At 36.3% G+C, this 19,365-nt stretch overlaps 2 protein-coding genes across 2 annotated transcripts in view; both read left to right on the top strand.

The window, feature by feature from the left end:
* The window catches only part of LOC144971924 (microfibril-associated glycoprotein 4-like), a 3,139-nt gene extending 2,930 nt beyond the window's left edge, over window positions 1-209 (top strand). Inside the window, exon 2 of the mRNA XM_078913003.1 lies at window positions 1-209. This exon is cut by the window's left edge and continues 1,747 nt beyond it. The gene's annotated coding sequence lies outside the window, so the exon portion shown is untranslated.
* Window positions 210-15,714: 15,505 nt separating this feature from the next.
* On the top strand, window positions 15,715-18,751 carry LOC144970002 (uncharacterized). Its single transcript, XM_078909143.1, has 3 exons — window positions 15,715-16,003; window positions 16,847-16,951; window positions 18,157-18,751. The coding sequence occupies exons 1-3, from the start codon at window positions 15,923-15,925 to the stop codon at window positions 18,406-18,408; spliced, it is 438 nt and encodes a 145-aa protein (XP_078765269.1). The 5' UTR covers window positions 15,715-15,922; the 3' UTR covers window positions 18,409-18,751.
* Window positions 18,752-19,365: the final 614 nt, after the last annotated feature.

Below are 19,365 nucleotides of genomic sequence, written 5' to 3'. Positions count from 1 at the left end.
CATTCATAAGAAGGCCTGTCGTTGCTCTAGAAGGTTTATCTTTTTACGCAGCTCGTCGATCTTATTATCATTGACAACGCCAATTCATAAATAGCGTTGCATCCTTGTTACTCCTTTCTGAACTTTGTTTTCAAAGCTGAATTGTTATTTTGTTGATGGCATAGAATAATAATAATAATAATAATAATAATAATAATAATAATAATAATAATAATAATAATAATAATAATAATAATAATAATAATAATGAAATTTATTTATATTGCGCCCACTCCTCTTTACAATAAAGCTTCAGGGCTGGCATAATGTTTAGGGTGTAGCAAAAAATGTTTATTGTTTATGGGAAAGTGTAGTATAAAGTAGAGTATGTTATAGTTGACATTTGGATGGGTTTACTCTAAAGACATATGTCAAAAATGCACTTTTGTTCAATATGAGTTTCATGGAATGCTTTGAAGACTCTATATGGCTCAACGGTCCAAGGTTTGAGAGATTTTGTAGATGAGGTCTTAAATCGTCGATTTGAAGACTACAGGTTTATGGTCATAATATTATTGACAAGAAAACTCGGGTTTTCAAATATGACGATTTATTAGGTTTACCCAATTGTTGTCAAAACTATATCATAATATACTGGACATCATTCTAGTTTAAGATTTTTGCTACATAGAGGATCATATTATAATCGATATTTTTGATGATATACAGGTATAACTAATAATTTATTAACAAAATAATATATCGTAATTTCAAAAATGTAAATATTATTTATTTAATAATAATTTAATAATAATAATAATAATAATAATAATAATAATAATAATAATAATAATAATAATAATAATAATAATAATAATAATAATAATAATAATAATATAATTAATAATAATAATAATAAAATAATAATAATAATAATAATATGAAATAATATAATAATAATATAATTAATATATAATGTAATATATATAATAATAATAATAATATAATATATAATAATAATAATAATAATATAAAATAATAATAATAATAATAATAATTTGTAATAGATATTCTTATCTATATATAATGTCTCTCTTTTATACTAATCAAATTCGTAATATGTTTTATACCGACTCCATTTGAATGTGTTATGGTATGTCCCGCATCAATGTTCAATAACTTTTAAAACATAATATAATTATGAAACCAGAACCATAAAATAGCATTATTGAAATTTATCGCTTGTAAGTTTTTTATTGTATTTACTAACGAAAGAGTGATAATTGGGAGTTTTCGGATGGGAATGATACCGTCAACGGACGTTTCAGGTACATACCATTCGTCAGCACAACAAGAAACAAATGAACGTGGAAAACAAATACAATAAAATGCAGCATAATTTGCATCGTTTATACTCAATAGGGAATGAGATTAGCGGAAGAGTAGCGTCCCTTGATTGGACGTCACCCATAATCTGTGACGTCACCGGCGGAAAAGTTATTAGAGAGAGAACGTCATGTTGGTTGTGCGCATGAGTCCCGCGTCCTCGCGGAAGCAGAAACGGTAGCGAGGATGAGAGACGCATGCGCATAACCAACATGACGTTCTCTCTCTAATAACTTTTCCGCCGGTGACGTCACATACTATGGGTGACGTCCAATCAAGGGACGCTACTCTTCCGCTAATCTCATTCCCTATGGGGGTTGGAGTGTGAATGAACCATTGGCCATGTCTTCTAGTATCACTTCCTCAAATAATATTATGATATTTATATTATTACTTATATCTTCCATTAGATCCATTTTTTTCTAGAAAGTTCCCATCCCTCTCGCACGCTGACCCGCCTTCATTATCCCTATTAGACCCCAGAAACTCCCGAAGCCTCTCCCTTTTCACTCTTTCGTGAGTATTTTCACGATCCCAGCCTTCAGGTAGCGCCCACCGCTCTCTACTTTTGTTGTATTTACCTACGATGTCTGTAGTAGGGGAATTAGAATAAACCCGTGCAAATTCGGGTTGAAAGCATGAAAATGTTCATAACAAGAAATGAAGTGAGTAGGAAGGTGCCAGAAGAAAACAGAGAATAAAATCTTCGCAGCGGCGATGGAGGCTCGAACCCGCGACCTTACTGTTACTACAACTCCACCTGGCTGGGAAGACTATGACTCTACCGTACGAGCTATTACACGACCCGCCGGCCGTGGCAACATCGGGGAATTAGGCTAAAACCGTGCAAATTCGGGTTGACATCATGAAAATTTGTATACAGGTTACCAAGACACATGAAAAAATCCCCAAAACATCTGCTATAGAACCGCTCTGGCAATCAATCACAACGTTTCGGTTTAAGGCCTTAGATTTTTCCCTATTACAGCTATATTAAACAAGGGAAATAAATTAGTAAATACATATATTTTCCTCATATTCATTCTATTAGGGAGAATTGGGTTAAGATCGCGCACATTCGGATTGAAAGCATGAAAACTGGTATGCAGGTATCAAAGACCCATATAAATAACACCTGCTATAAAACCACTCTCCCAATTTATCATAACAATGCGTTTTTAACACTTTTATTTTTCCCTAACAAAGAAGTCCTGAGAAGGATCGGAATAAAATCACCAATTCTGCTTCAAACTGTAAAGAAATTGAAACTGAACAATTTTGGCCACACGACTCGCCACGAATCATTAGAAAAGCACATTCTGCAGACAAGGGTAGACGCCAAGAGAGGAAGAGGTAGACCAACAAGAAGCTGGGAACAAGATATATGTGAATGGCTGTGAATGACAACAACTCAAGCAAGTAGACTGGCGGAGAACCGTAATCTGTTTCGCAAGAAAGTTCGGGAAGCAACGTCCTACGCAGGATCAGCTGACTAGATGAGATGATGATATAGCATTACTATCCATGGAAAATAGCCATGGTAATACAATTATAATATGCGTTCAATAATTTAAATTACAGTAGCTAACAAATGGCTTCGGGTGGGAACAATGCAGCCATAATGGATGTTTTGGGTACAAACCCTTCGTCAACAAAAGAAAAGTTGAAAACATAAAACAAAATTTAGTAAAACTTGTAACGAGTATATTCCAGGGTGGTTGAAGCATCGTGGTTGAAGAAGGAATGAGATGTTAGCCTGGTGTTATCTAGTTGATATACTAAAAATGTGTCCTATCAGCCCCTGTGAGAAGTTCTTTGTGCCATTTTGTCATTAGCGATACGCCGAACACTTCCTCCCTAAGGCTCGGATACGCGGACGACTGGGCACTCGTTACTCAAAGTAAAGTGTGGACCCGCCTCGAGAGCGTATTCAGCGAGGATGTCACCAGACTCAAATCCTACTTCGACAGGTGGTACCTGATGATGAACACTTCAAAAGCCGTGGCCACTGCATTTCACCTATGCAGTGCATGGCACACCCGCAAACTGAACATCCTAGTCGGGGACCAGCCACTCCCATATGAGCTGCATCCAAAATACTTAGGGGTGACGCTGGACCGCAGCCTTACCTATCGGATGCATCTCGAAGGAGTTGCCCGGAAGATTGAGAAACGCAACAGTCTTCTGAGGAAGCTGTCGGGATCGACTTGGGGCGCAAACCAAGCACTCCTGAGAACGTCCTATTCCATCGAGGAGTATTGCGCTCCAGTATGGGGTAGAAGCTACAGCAAGAAGATTTTTTTTTATCCTCAGGAATGGGAGACACTCAATGTTTATCGTCCGTTACTTTGCCAGTTTATATTTATCTCCGTCCTTTAACTACGACAATAAACAGGTATAGGGTTACTGACCTTTAAAAAAAAAATTAAAGAAAAAGAAAAAAAACTCAAAAAATGAATAAATGATTCAACCAAAAAAAAATTTAATTAAAAAAAATGAGTAAATAATTAAACCAAAAAAAAAAAAATTTAATAAAAAAATGAGTAAATAATTAAATTTTAAAAAATGGAAAAAAAGAATGAATAATTAAATAATAAATAAATAAATAAATAAATAAATAAATAAATAAATAAATAAATAAATAAATAAATAAGTAAATAAATCAATAAACATATAAGATTAAAAAAAAACACCAAAAAGATTGATTTTATATGACTTTATAAACCTGGTACACTCTTAGATATGATTTTACAGTAAAAAGTTTTTAAAAAAGTTAGAGTTTAAAAGTACCTGGGCGGACGTGACATCAGACTATTGAATCCTATTGTCCTCAATAAAGCATGAGGGTCCCAAAGGCTCATAATTTGGTAGAAAACTCGCTTCACGTGGAAAGGCACAGAGATCGGTCCTGGCTGAAGTCGATATTCTCTCTGACCCCGCTGTCCACACAGTTGTGTTTGGGTAACTTGGACTGTTACGTCTATGTTTATTTGTTTATGTATGTGTGTGTGTGTGTGTGTGCATATATGTGCTCTATATATAGATAGTATGCGCTTGGCTAAAAAGCTCACAACATTGCCATCCGGATATATAGCGAACCAATACACACAACTATGTATTACCTTAAACGTTTATAGTCTGGCTATTACAGTTTAGTAAGAATCACTTATAAATGCGGATGGCAAAAAGAAGGACAATTAATATCAAGTACCCGAGTGACATCAACTTCATTCTATCTAGACATTTAATTCCAAAAGAACGTGTGCCTTTTTATATTATGATCAGAGGATCGTGATTCATGGAGACAGCTGACCGGCAACGTACGTAAGAGCACAAGCCACCATGGATGATATTACGATCACCGTTTGCGTTTGGGGTTTTAAATTATAGTGTGACAGATCTTATAAAATGTCCCTACTTCTATTTTAAAATGTGTTCCTATTTCGTCAATCCTGTTTGAATTAAACCCGAGACATCCTCTATCAACATCCATCGACAAAAAACAAACAAAGCTTCGCATTCATTTAATTAAATGTTCAATAATTCACTCAGGTCTGTTGTATGTGAAGACAATGAATTGGAATTAAAAATGTCAGGATGAGTTTGATGATGAATTAATGATGATTTGATGAAAATAATTTCAAACATGAACGTACACACACACACACACACAAACATACGCACACTTACACACAGACAGATCCCCTCATGCATAACATGTAGCTTAGTAGAGCAGAGGAGATGAAGTTTGGAATTGTTCTTGTTAAATTGAATTCGTATCACATTTCCATCAAACTTGTCTCACTGTAATACGTTTTGTTTTATATCACTGTAAAGCGCTTAGAGCATGTGTCAACGGGGTAAAGCGCTATATAAATGCCATTTATGATTATTATTATTATCGTGGTTCTAAACAAAGAAAATCGATACTTTTTATTCTTCATGCTGGCTAGAACTTTTCATATATGTCTTGTGATCAGAATGTGTAAAAGTCAAAACATGATGAGATTTATAATGGTTTTTAAGAGGGAAGTGACGTCACGACGGTTGAAGCGTATTATAGATAGTATGCGCTTGGCTAAGAAGCTCATAACATTGCCATCCGGAAGTATAACGGACCAACACACAAAACTGTATGTATCCATGAACGTTTATAGTCAGGTTAATACAGTTCAGTGAGCATTACTCATAAACGCGGATGGCAAAAACAATAACAAAGGCCCGAGTGACGTCATCTGCATACTATCTATAGGCCGTTTCAAAATTGATGATTCCACTCGTTGTCTCTGATCTTTGAAACCGTCTGATAACTTCAGTGTTAATTGGCAACGATGGTGGCTTAGAGTGCACTTGAACCCATTAATTATTTTTGCTCTTTGGAAAACAAAACTCGTTCAAAAGGTAGAGAAAAAAAAAACAATAACAAAGATCTGAGTGACGCCATCTTCGTTCTATCTATAGTCTGTTAATATGTCACTAAACGTCATGAAACACATTGTTTAACAAATAATATACGGTAAATCCACTATTTTATAATAATATACGGTAAATCTACTATTGTATAATCTTCTTCTTCTAGGTTCCATGCCTGGTCCAGGCTTTGGATACTGCATGAATTATATCTTTCCATTCCTCCCTGTCTCTTGCTTTTTCAAACAGCTCTTGGATTGTTAGGTTGGTGAAGCCCTTCAGTTGGTCTATGAGTGTTTTTCTTTGTCTCCCCCGGGCGCGTTTACCAGGTATTTTTTCCACAACTTGCCAGGTATTCATTCTTATCTTTCCTTACTATGTGTCCGAAAAAGGATAGTTGTCGATCCGCTATTGAGGGCATTAGTTTCCTTTGTTGGCATGTTTGTTTTAGCACTTCTTCGTTCGTTTTGTGTGCAGTATACGATATACTCTGCATCCTTCTCAAACATCACATTTCAAAAGCTTCAATGTTCTTTTGTGTTTCTGCATTTGTAGTCCAGCTTTCGCATCCGTATAACAAGATTGGCCACACGTAGCACTTTAAGACTCGGAACCTAATCCCGAACGACATCTGTTTGTTTTTCAAAATGTTTCCGAGGTCCATGAAGGCCTGTTTGGCTTGAGTTATTCCTGCTCGTATGTCTCGGTTGAATCTTCCATCTGTTGTCACTATTGAACCTAGGTATTTAAAACTTTCTACGTTGGTAAGTTGCTCGCCGTGAATCGTTATATTGCAGGTGTTGTTGTTTTCGGAGTTTTTCTGTATTAACATGCATTCCGTTTTGGTGATATTCACTTCCATTCCCTTGGCTTCACTATCTACTACCACTTTGTCAACAATCTTTTGAAGTTGGATTTCTGATGTTGCAACGAGTACCGTATCGTCTGCGTATCTTATATTATTTATGTTGTGACCTCCTACTTTTATTCCCTCCATATTAGTTATGCCCCTCATGATTGTTTCTTGGTATAGATTAAACAGATCTGGGGATGCAACACACCCTTGACGGACTCCTTTCTTAATAGGAATGGAATTTCCTGTAGAGTTTCCGATTTTGATAGATGCCTGCTGGGTGTAGTATAATGTTTGCATGAGTCTGACGTCTTTCTCATCAGCGCCAATGGAGTGTAGTTGTTTTAGTATTTCTTCGTGGCGTACTCTATCAAAAGCTTTTTTGTAGTCGACAAAACAGAGGTATAGTGGGGTCTGAACCTGTATAGCTCTTTCACTTAAAACACGGAGGAGGTATATTGCGTTCTTTGTCCCTCTGTCAGGTTGGAATCCATATTGTTCTTCTGCGATTTCGGGGTTAATCTTATTCCTTAGCCTGTTGATAATTATACGCAACAGTATTTTGTTGATGTGGCTTATTAAAATTATAGTTCTAAAATTTTCGCATCTGACTGCACCTGCTTTCTTTGGTATTGCTATGAAAATAGAGTTACAGAGATCTTCTGGAATTTTCCCAGTGTTGTATATATTGTTGAATAATATGTGAAGTTCATCAATTGCTAGATCTCCTAGGCTTTTTAATACCTCTACAGATATTTCATCAGGGCCTGTTGCTTTACCATCCCTCATTCGCTCCATGGCATGTTCAATTTCACTTTTGGTGATTTTTGGTCCGCTTAATGGTTCTTTGAATTTCAGTGGTGATTCATTTCTATTTGGATCATTGTACAGTTCGCCTATGTATTCTACCCATCGGCTTTCTATATGTTGTTCTTCAAATAGCAGTTCCCCTTGTTTGTTCTGGATACAACTTCCTGCTGCTTTGCTTTTCCTTTTCCCTGATAGTTCTTTTATTCTTTGGTGAGCTTGTTGGGGGTTGGGTTTGTATTCTCTATCGATTTCGCAGCATTTCCAGTCTAGATAGTTCTCGTGTGCCTCGATGCATTTGGATTTAATGTGGTTGTTCAATGTTTGGTATTCTGCAGACCCTCTGTTGCATTTTCGTCTTTCTTCAAATAGGTTTAGAATTTCATTTGTCATCCATTCATTTTTCTTGTTTATTTGAGCTATTGGTAAATGCTTTTCTGCAGTTGCTTTGACACACTTTTGGAATATATCAAATTGTTTTTCACATTTTTCGTTATCAGGTTCACTTTGGCTTTGTATCATGAGTGCACTTTCAAATTCTTCTCTCATTATTGTTTGTATGCCATTGTCTTTGCATAACCTGTAATCCCTCTTTATTCTACCAGCTGTTCTCTGAATAGCTTTAAACTTTATCCTTACTGTACAAACAACTGGGACATGGTCACTGTCTACATCGGCGCCTGGGTAGGTTTTGCAATTTAATATGCCATTTCTGAATCTTGATGACACTGCTATAAAGTCTATCTGGTTCCTTGCTCTGTCTCCTGGTGATTTCCATGTCCAGGTTCTTCTTGGGTGTTGTTGAAACCAGGTGTTTGAAATCATTAATTTATTTGTTCTACACCAATCTGCCCAGATGTTTCCTCGTTCATTTCTGTCTCCGAGTTCATGTGGTCCGATTATGTCACCATCTCTGCCTCTGCCAATCTTAGCATTTAGTTCCCCCATTACCATAAGGACTTCTTGTGATTTACACATTCGTTTTGCTTTGTCTAGTGAATGGTAAAACTCTGTCATATCTGCATCTGTCGCCTCTTCTGTTGGTGCACAAACTTGAATAATGTTGGTGTCAACTACAGGTCCTCTTAGCTTAACCAGCAAAACTCTGTCTGAGATTGCTACGTGCCCTTTGTAAAATTTTGTTGATTGTTGGTCTAAGATCATCCCTACTCCTTTTTGGAAAGAGGTTCCACCACTCCATATGATCTTATATGTCGTGTTGTTTTCTTGTTTTGACATGGTTCCCTGCTCTTTCCATCTCTTCTCTGCCAGGCCAAGAATATTTATTTTGAGCCGTTTCATTTCTTTTAGAATGTTGTTTAGTTTTCCTTTTTGGGCACAGGTCCTGACATTCCATGTCCCAATTTTGGTTTTGTCAAATTTGTTAAATTTATTTCGCCTAGTAACTGGCTGACGGTTCGGTGTGACCTGACGAACATCACGCTCCCAACCGAGCGAGGTAGCAGTCTTCCGTGAAAACGTGCTCCCCTTTACGCTGTCACCGTTTAACTTTTTGGACTTATTCATGCAGTGAACTCGGCAAAGTTACAAGAATGGTTTGCCATTGCCTATTCTTGTCGCCCTCTGCAGTTGGCCAGCTTGACCTGTTACCGTTCGACAACACGAGGAGGTTGCAATAGGGCTTGATGATGATCTATCTTTGCAGACTTGGCATCATCCATTTGTCGAACCTATATACGGTAAATCTACTATTTTATGATGCAAGGCAGATTCATTGAATCTGCCTTGCATCATAAAATAGTAGATTTACCGTATATTACTTGTTAAACAATGTGTTTCATAACCTTTAGTGACATATTAACAGACTATAGATAGAACGAAGATGACGTCACTCAGATCTTTGTTATTGTTCTTTTTTTTTCCATCCACGTTTATGAGTAGTTCTCACCAAACTGTATTAACCAGACTATAAACGTTCATGGCTACACATAGTTTTGTGTGTTGTTCCATTATACCTCCGGATGGCAAGGTTGTGAGTTTCTTGGCCAAGCGCGCTTCATCTATATGTATGTTAATCACGGGAATTAAGGGGGGGGGGGATTGGAAGGGAGGCATTGAGAAATACGCTTCAACAGTCGTAACGTCACTTCCCTCGTAATGACGAATGGTAACTTAGTAACTGTCTCTAAACTATCGGAACAATGGCGGACGAAATATTTCTCCGACGAGCGTAAAAGTGTATCCAGAGGAGAAAAACATTATAAATATGATCATGTTTTGACCTGTATACATTCTGATCACAAGACATAGTTCTAGCCAGCATGAAGAATAATAAGTACCGATTTTCTTTGTTTAGAACCACGATGGCCGCCGTTGCTGGGCGATGTAACATCAGACTATGGCATCCTATGGGAGCGATCTATATTCATGTTTTCGTCCAACCAGGTCATCAATCACATGATTTGTTGCTGTCCAACAATATGATATTTCTTAACAAATGTAAACACGCTGGTTTGCTTATGAAAGTTGTAAACATACCCATGTGTCAGCTGAATAAACTGGCCAATCGTGATGTTAGAGATTTTTAAAATATGAACACGTTTCACTAAGTAGGTCACTGTGAGCACATTTTTCAATGTGACCAATGACCTCGAGCACATGAAAATTGAATATAGATTATGCCCATTGGTGAAATGCAGGGTGTTGTATAGACAGTGTGCGCTTGGCCGACAAGTTCACAACATTGCCATCCGGAAGTATAACGAACCAACACACAAAACGATGTGTAACCATGAACTTTTATAGTCTGATTAATACAGTTTAGTGGGAATCACTCACAAACGCGGATGGCAAAATACGATAACAAAGGCTTGAGTTCTAAAGATAGAACTGAGTAGACGTCACTCAGGTCTTTGTTATTGTTTTTTTTTTGCATCCATCATAATGAGTAATTCTCACAAAACTGTATTAAGCAGACAAAAAACGTCCAAGGTTACACGTAGTTTTGTGTGTTGGTCCGTTGTATTTCGGGATGGCATTTCTGTGAGTTTCTTATCTAAACTCATACCATCTATAGATTGAATTCGCATTCCACTCACTCTCTTCCCTTATTATAGATAGTTCGAAGATGACGTTACTCAGGTCTTTGTTATTGTATTTTGCCATCCGCGTTTATGAGTAATGCTCACTGAACTGTATTAACCTGACTATAAACGGTTACACACAGTTTTGTGTGTTTGTCCGTTATACTTCCGGATGGCAATGTAATGAGCTTCTTAACCAAGCGCATACTATCTATACTAAAAATTGCTCACAATATTTTCGTAAATTTCGTTCCTTCTATATCTGATTGTGTAGTTCCAATCACTCAGGAGCCTGTCAAAAACTTACGACTTAAAATTGACACAAAATGTAAAATGTTTTGCCCGTGTCAGTAATGGAATTATATCCTGCAATCTTTATCTCATATCTATCGGTGCTATGAGAAGAAGGCTTCTTTATATTAATGCTACTACACTTCTTGTTGTCTCTACGGTTGTAAGCCGTCTTGATTATTACGATTGCTTGCTTTGTAGTTGCGATAATAATGTCATTCATCGATTCCAAAAGATACAGAACAAAGCAGCTCGATTGGTAACGTTATCTAATAGGCGCGAGCACCTACACAAGCTAGCTGTAAGGTTTAGAGTTGAATAATTTTAAATACTTACTTAACCACGTTATCAATTGCTTAAATAATTATGCTCCTGTTTACCTTCAAGAACTGATCCACTTTATGAACCCAGTCGAAATTTAAAATCTGCTAATTTAAATCTCCAAAGAAAACCCCCAAAATCGAAATTTGAAATCTGCTAATTTAAATCTCCTACGAGAACCCCCAAAATCTTTCTTTTTTTTATGAGACATCCTTTGACCCTCTGATTAGGGAACTCCATCAGTATTAAAACAAAGAAATAGTGAAAATCAAATTACTTTTAGAAAGCGGTTAAAACTGAACTTTTCTGTGTGTAGGGTATATAATCTTGACTCCTAGTATGTATTTTATTATAATATACTTTATTTTAAGATCAATGGGATTTTTTTTTTGACTTATCAGTTTTAAATATATATGATGTGTTGATGTAAAGTGCTGGTGAGCAATTTTGATTGAAACTAAGCGCTCTATAAAATCATTATATTACATTATACTATATTATATTATTATATTATCATTATCTTTATATTGTATTGACAGAACCCCGTGTAGTTATAGGTGTTCATATAATTACTGTTAGTTTTAAAATATGTACATTTTCATACATTTCGATCTGTTTCTCTAAAACGGTATTATGTATAGATAGAATGCGCTTGGCCAAGGAGTTCACACAACATTGCCATCCGGAAGTATAACGGACCAACACACAAACTCTGTGTAACCATGAACTTTTATAGTCTGGTTAATACAGTTTAGTGAGAACAACTCACAAACGCGGGTGGCAAAAAACAATAACAAAGGCATGTGTGACGTCATCTTCATTCTATCTATTGTCACAATTCTTTGAATACAGTATTAGATTTTACTAGACCAAATGAATATTAGATATGAATAATTTATCATCTATGGTTGTAACGTAATCGATAATTATAATAAAATACGCTGTTTATAAATATGAGTAGCTGACTTTCAAAATGTCCTAAGCCACATCTAATGTCCTAAGCCACATCCAATGTCCTAAGCCACATCCAATGTCCTAAGCCACATCCAATGTCCTAAGCCACATCCAATGTCCTAAGCCTCATCCAATGTCCTAAGCCACATCCAATGTCCTAAGCCACATCCAGATAGACATTCAGGAAATAATATGAGTGGCGCAGGCACTTTTGTTGACGATAACAGAAAATGAAGTGAATAGAAAAGCGCCAGAAAACAATAGGGAATAAAAATTTCGCGGCGACAGGGACTCGAACCCACGACCTTACTGATACGATCACTCCTCCTGGTCGTTAGAGGGACGCCATGGAATCAAGGCCATCTACCACTCCTGAAAAGTGGTTTCAAAAAGTGTCTTTCCCGAGTCCCTCTCCCGAATTCTTGGGGTCACGGGTTCAAGACACAGAACTCCACCAAGTTTGTTTACAAACCAGCAGTAATTGTCGACACAAACATAATATATTATAAAGACTATTGCAACATTGAGTAAGCTCCGTAATCAGGGTTCCATATACTCACTTCATTTTCTGTTATTATCAACATTATAATTTGTGATTATCTCTTAAAAATCAAACACACGAACACACTTCCTGATGTTATATTTGTAGTATCATTTCAATTTTTTAATTATTAATTTCTTATGTCTAACTGATTGAATTTGAATCGCTTGCTTGAATTACAGTACGGTGCAGTATTGATATCACATTAATATTTTAGTGCTGCGTCGTCTATCTTTTATTATTTCTATGTAATAATTGAATGGGTATGCTCTTCAAAATGCACATAATTGAATTTATGATTATATATGTGTTGTTACCACTAAATGATTATGTGTACATTCGAACATCGTAAGTAAAACATAAAACTTTCATGGAAAATATAGATCGTCTTCTTCTTCTTCTTCTTCTTCTTCTTCTTCTTCTTCTTCTTCTTCTCAATTTTGCGCCAAGACGCTCATAACATTGCCATCCGGAAGTATAACGGACCAACACACAAAACTGTATGTATCCATTAACATTTATAGTCGGGTTAATACAGTTCAGTGAGCATTACTCATAAACGCGGATGGCAAAAAACAAAAACAAAGACCTGAGTGACGTCATCTTCGAACCATCTATAGATAGTATGCAGTTGACGTCACTCAGGTCTTTGTTATTGTTTTTGCCATCCGCGTTTATGAGTAATGCTCACTGAACTGTATTAACCCGACTATAAACGGTCATGGATACACACAGTTTTGTGTGATGTTTCGTTACACGAGTACTTCCGAATGGCAATGTTATGAGCTTCTTTGCCAAGCGCATACTATCTATAATACGCTTCAACCGTCGTGACGTCACTTCCCTCTTAAAAACCATTATAAATCTCATCATGTTTTGACTTTTACACATTTTTGCAATATCGCCTAACAGGTGTCATGTCTCGTTCAACATATTGCGTGTTGCTGTTGATCAAGGATTCAATAGTCTGATGTCTCGCCGCCCGGCAACGGCGGCCATCTTGGTTCTAAACAAAGAATATAAAATAATTACTTTTTATTCTTCATGTTGGCTAGAACTTTTCATATGTCTTGTGATCAGAATGTGTAATAGTCAAAACATGAGCAAATTTATGTTTTGTATTCCTCTGGATACGCTTTTATGCTCGCCGGGAAATATTTCATACAGGCGTCCGCCATTGTTCCGATAGTTTTGAGCCAGTGTTACTACGTTACCATGCGTCATTACGAGGGAAGTGACGTTACGACTGTTGAAGAGTATTAAAAATGTCAAGGACAAAAATATAGGAACAAGAACTCTATTCTATGCTATTCTATACTAACCGTCAACGCTATTGCAAAGAAAGTTAGGCTATCGTAAAGCATAAAGTGTGGGGAAATCATCAAAAGCACAAAAGCACTAACTAAAGCCAATATTCACTACAATCTATAAAATTCGAGAATATATATTTCACTTCAATAGGAATCAATATCTATAAACAAAATTTGCGATCAATTAGTATCATGAATTCCCATAGCCTAGTGGTATGAGCTCTGGCTCGCCACTTGAGGTTTTATGGTTCGAAACTTCGTGGAATTCTATTTTAAATATCTTTTAGCTTGCATTCACTTATCCGTTGTGTTAATGTGAAGCTTAAAAAAAACTGTAATTTAGATTTTTTTATAACATTGTATTTCATTATTTAATTTGATCTTTTTTTAAAGAAAAATATCAATGTGGTAATCGATGGTTCGCCTGTTACTGAGCAGGGGCAGCGTGGCTCAGCGGTACGGTCTTTGCTTCGTACCCAAAAGGTAACGAGTTCGATCACCCGCCGCTGCGTTGTGTGGCCTTGAGCAAGTCACCTAGCCCTAGCTCACTTTGCGGCGCTGCACTGCGGCTGACGTCTGGGTTATTCCAGTCTTGCCTTGGAATAGACCCTAAAGACAAATTTTCCCTTGGGGATAAATAAAGGGAATTTTATTTATTATTTATTTATTTATTTTATTTATTAACCAATCAGAATATGTCCTGCCTTTAAATCCCTTGACAATAATTCATTTACTGTATGAAAAGGTCTGAAATACCGTCAGTACATGTCATTTCTCACAATATTTGACACACTGATAAAGGAACTGCATCGCAGACAATTTTCTCATTCTGATGTCTCTTGTACATCACAAAATGTAAAGAAATGCTTTGATTACAGCTATAATTACTATACACTTTGTTATAGAGCTCATTTTGCTGAACAACATTGTGTATAGTTTTGAATTTTCTCTTACTTTTGATCCTTTTAACCAGAAACAACAATACAAGGTATAATTTTATTGTAATTAATAAACCTGATTATAATACTAATGATAATAATATTAAATTTCCTGTTCTATTGTTTAATTTTATAGTGGGATACTGCTGTCTCTTTAAACCAAAGAAATTATAATTAGATTTGTTGTTTTAATTTTACTATTTCTGTATCAAGGAATGGAGATTTGAAAGTTTTACTCAATTATTTCAATAATTCATCCAGCTCTGATTTATTTCACGATTTTTGTGTAGGTTTAACCCTCTCCTCACCAGCCATTTTCAGAATTTTCCCCAAAACATCATACCCAGCGAACACAAAAACAGGAAAGCAACAAGGAAACTCTATACATAATATTGTTCGACAATATGTGGTCGATTACAGAATGTTTTTTATAGCGATAGCAAAAGGAAATCAAATCTGGATGAGAAAAGTGATGGTTGCATCGTGACAAATGTGACGATTTTCCAATAGGTGGTAAGGAGAGGGTTAAAATTGTAAACTGATGAATCTCAAAATCTCTCATAAATCTCGAATATGACAACTCCATTTTCTGATTTCTCTTTTTGTACATCTTATTCATTTGGTGGAGTGTTAACCTGTTGACCATCTATAGGGAATGAGATTAGCGGAAGAGTAGCGTCCCTCGATTGGACGTCACCGACGGAAAAGTTATTAGAGAGAGAACGTCATGTTGGTTGTGCGCATACGTCTCTCGTCCTCGCGGAAGCGACAACCAACATGACGTTCTCTCTCTAATAACTTTTCTGCTGGTGACGTCACAGACTATGGGTTACGTCCAATCAAGGGACGCTACTCTTCCGCTAATCTCATTCCCTATTGAGAGTATGCGGTAAATGACTAGGGGAGTTAATTTTGACATTTTACACGGTTCAGTCCCTTGATGGAAGTGGAGATTTCTTCAAAATGGCGACCAATGCAAACATGGCAATGGACCCTGTTTCGAAAAAACGATACAGGAAAAAATTGAAAGCGTGAATGGGATTGATCTCTATTACATACAATCGAAAAAATGGTCAAAGGATATCAAGATGTATCCTCCAATCACGTACCATCATATTTTTACTTATCTGGTGTTACGAGAAAGTTTCTGCACAAGTGAGGATTTCGGGGTAAGTAAAGTTTGCATCTCATCTCATAACCCACATGGGATTCGCCTTTTCTTTTTTTCTTTTTAATGTAGACGTTTTGATGGTTTAAAAAAATATGATAATAACTCAATAGTCTTAGAAGTTTTAAGATGTGTATATGGTTTTTTTTATATTTTGAATATTTATTGATGTTTGAGTTGTCAGTATCCTTCGATTCTCATTCAGAAGAGCCAGATTCCAAGTCCAAGTCCAACCAATTTTCTCAGTTCAACTTTTTTTTTCCAGGCAATTTTTTTTCTTCTATTTCTGTGTGGACATGAAGAATCTCAGTCTCTTGATCATTTTTTTTTTCATATGATGATATTGAATGTTTATATTTATAGTCTTATGTTCATGTTCATCATAACATAAGAATCGTCGTACTGATGTGATGGTCTTCTACTTCTGCTTCTTTGTTTCACAATAAATTGAAACTTGTAACTAATGATACTCTATGGTGTATGTGTAAGTGTGTGTGTGTGTGTGTGTGAGTGTGTGTGTGTGTGAGAGAGAGAGAGAGAGAGAGAGAGAGAGAGAGAGAGAGAGAGAGAGAGAGAGAGAGAGGTCGCCAAAATTAATTAAAACCCTCAAACTCAAACGTGTTTATTTTAGAGTATTAGAGTCTGAGCTCCTTTTCCCCCTCTTGTCAGTAAAGTCAGTTGCTCCAAAATTTGATTAATAATTGCATTGTTTGATGTTCTTTTTATTAAGTGGTGAGGTTATTACTTTTACTTTTTTAAAACTTAAAATTACCTATTCTTATTGAGTTTGTCAAAGTAAGGCTAAGTTTGTTGATCTGACTTCATTTATTTTTCAATTTTTCAGGCACTAAAGGGCCTTGCTGCTTTTAACCAAGCATACAATGGATGGGTTAAAGAGCTGCTGGTTTTCCAACCTCCTGGATGTGACAATAAAATTGTGAAAGCAAAGGTAAATTCCTACAAATGATTTAATCACATTGATTGATGATTTTGATTCAAATTCATAGACGGAGAGTGAAAGGATACATACGAAAAAAAAGAGGAGGGTGGCAGTCTCATTATGGGAGCATATGTAGCAGTTCAATAGGCTATCCAATATTAAATTTCACAGTGGACCATTTTTGCAAAGGGATGCAAGGTTCCTTAACCAATTTTGACTAGTTTTTAAAAAGAAATGAGGACAAAGGTCTCCATGCTCAAAATCATGAGTGAAGCACTTTGGTGAAAGCTATAACTATAAGCTAGTATCGCAGAGGATTGCCATTTGAAGCCGCAATTTTATTACAAAAAACTGTAAATTTTATCACTTTTGCCGTAAAATTAGTCATTTTTGTATGTTGAGTTAACTGTTGGGATTCGGATAACATTATGTATCTTAATACAGATCATGTCGTCTTAAAGCATGGTCATCAGGAGGAGGCTTGGGCTTGCTTAAGTTCGAAGTAGACATAGACCAAAGATTTCCATGAAATACATTTCACAGATATTTCCTTTCATTAGTGAGTCGTAATGTCGCAACACCACCCGATAATGCGGCTGTTGTAGTGGTATATGTTTGGGTTGTTTTTTTTTTTGTGGCTTTTTTTTAAAATGTATTTTTTGTTTTTTAAATTTTATATTTATTTTTGTAATTCATGATGGTATAAATTGAATTTAAAAAATCAATTTGAAAGGGGAAAAAAGGGAGTCATTTATCATAATGAAGAATCCTGGTGTTGAAGAGGTCTGTCTTATTTTGATGTGATGAATTCAGTAATTGAGCTTCGTTTGCGATGTGAAACAATGCTCTGTTGCACAATCCTTGTGACTGTCTTGAATATAATATAGTTATATTTTATTATAATTTCTGTTTGTGTGTGTGTGTGTGCGCGCACGTTAATGCATAATTTATATTGGCAATTGTCTAAAAATAAACTTTTGGATTGATTGAAATTGATATGATGGCACAATTTGTTTTTGTGCAAGTTGTCATTGCTTCAATACCTCAATGGGTCTGAGTTCAATCAAAATGTACCAAAAGGGTGCAATTTTTTAAATCGTTTCCATACAGCCTTTCAATGGAGGAGGGGGGGGGGGGGGGACTAAATAAAGAATCGTAAGTGTATGAACAGTGTGAAATCTTTTCTGATTTTATGTTTCCTTCCTTTATTTCAGGTTCTTCATTCAATGAGACTAAGCGAAAAGCCGGTGGAGGCATGGGCGATTGTGTCTGATGATGGACGTGTATGCTCGGCTCATTGCACATGTGTTGCAGGATTAGGAGAAGTTTGCACTCATGTTGCAACCATTCTCTTCTTCATCGAAGCCACAAACAGAGTAGCAGAGAAGGAAATCGTGACAGGTCGCCCAGCTTACTGGAAACCTCCATGTGGCCAACAGAATTGTGCAGAGTTTGAGGGCAGTTGACAAAAATTTCACTGGAGCCCAGTCTCAAAGGAAAATACTTCTGAATGAAGAAAAGGTCAAAACCCCCCATCCAAAACCAAAATGTGTTGAACCCTCATCAGCCGTGAAGGAGACCTTCCTTAAAAAATTATCAACCTTATCTTCAAAGAGTGTTGTATTATCTGTTGTGAAGGAGCATCAGACTCCTTTCATTCCTTCGACCAAAATGCCTGTATTTTTTCGATCATTTATAAATGAAGAATTTATTGATCGTTCGTATGATGATATCCTTCAATATTGTGATAGTTTAGATTTTTCTTGCTCCCCTGAGCAATCATTATTTGCGGAAAAGGAGACTCGTGCGCAAAACAAATCAAATGTGTGGCATAGGCTTCGGGAGGGGAGGATTACGGCCTCAAAGTTTTATTCTGTATGTCGCACGAACATTTCCTTTTCCACTTCAATGAGCCTGTTAAATTCTTTGATTTCGTCAAAAAATGTATTATCAAATGTGTCTGCTGTTAAGTGGGGAATGGACAAAGAAAGCGAGGCATTTGATGCCTATGTTCATTCTGTCGATAGGTATATCCATCACAGTTTTACCTTCAGGCGTTGTGGTCTCTTTATAAAGAATGAGACACCTTTCATTGCAGCTTCACCAGACGGCATCGTTTATTGTGAGTGTTGTGGACAAGGATGTCTGGAAATCAAATGTCCTTACTCTGCTAGGGATCTTACAATTCGTGAGGCTGTCACATCCATTAGTAATTTTTGTTTAATTGTCAACAATACTACTTTTGAACTTAGGAAAGATCATCCGTATTATTACCAAGTGCAATGTCAAATGTATGTGACAGGCACGGATTATTGTAGGTACCACAAACTGATTTTTCATATGTGCAGAAACACATAACCAAGCACACAGTCATATAGATCTTGTCAAAACTTGAACACAGCTTTTTACAGTAACGAAATCGG

This window comes from Berghia stephanieae, chromosome 4 (genome assembly GCF_034508935.2).
Source record: "Berghia stephanieae isolate SIO BIC M18660-M18661 chromosome 4, UCSD_Bste_1.3, whole genome shotgun sequence".
In the NCBI taxonomy this organism is placed as follows: Eukaryota; Metazoa; Mollusca; class Gastropoda; order Nudibranchia; family Aeolidiidae; genus Berghia; species Berghia stephanieae.
The sequence above is the reverse complement of the archived record's forward strand: the minus strand, read 5'-3'. Positions and strand labels throughout refer to the sequence as shown.

What these genes read in the sequence shown, in the direction of transcription:
- LOC144970002 (XM_078909143.1), top strand. Translation starts at nt 15,923, where the DNA reads ATGTATCCTCCAATCACGTACCATCATATTTTTACTTATCTGGTGTTA. An exon ending in GCACAAGTGAGGATTTCGGG is followed by an intron (nt 16,004 to 16,846) that starts GTAAGTAAAGTT and finishes TCAATTTTTCAG; the next exon opens with GCACTAAAGGGCCTTGCTGC. An exon ending in ATAAAATTGTGAAAGCAAAG is followed by an intron (nt 16,952 to 18,156) that starts GTAAATTCCTAC and finishes CCTTTATTTCAG; the next exon opens with GTTCTTCATTCAATGAGACT.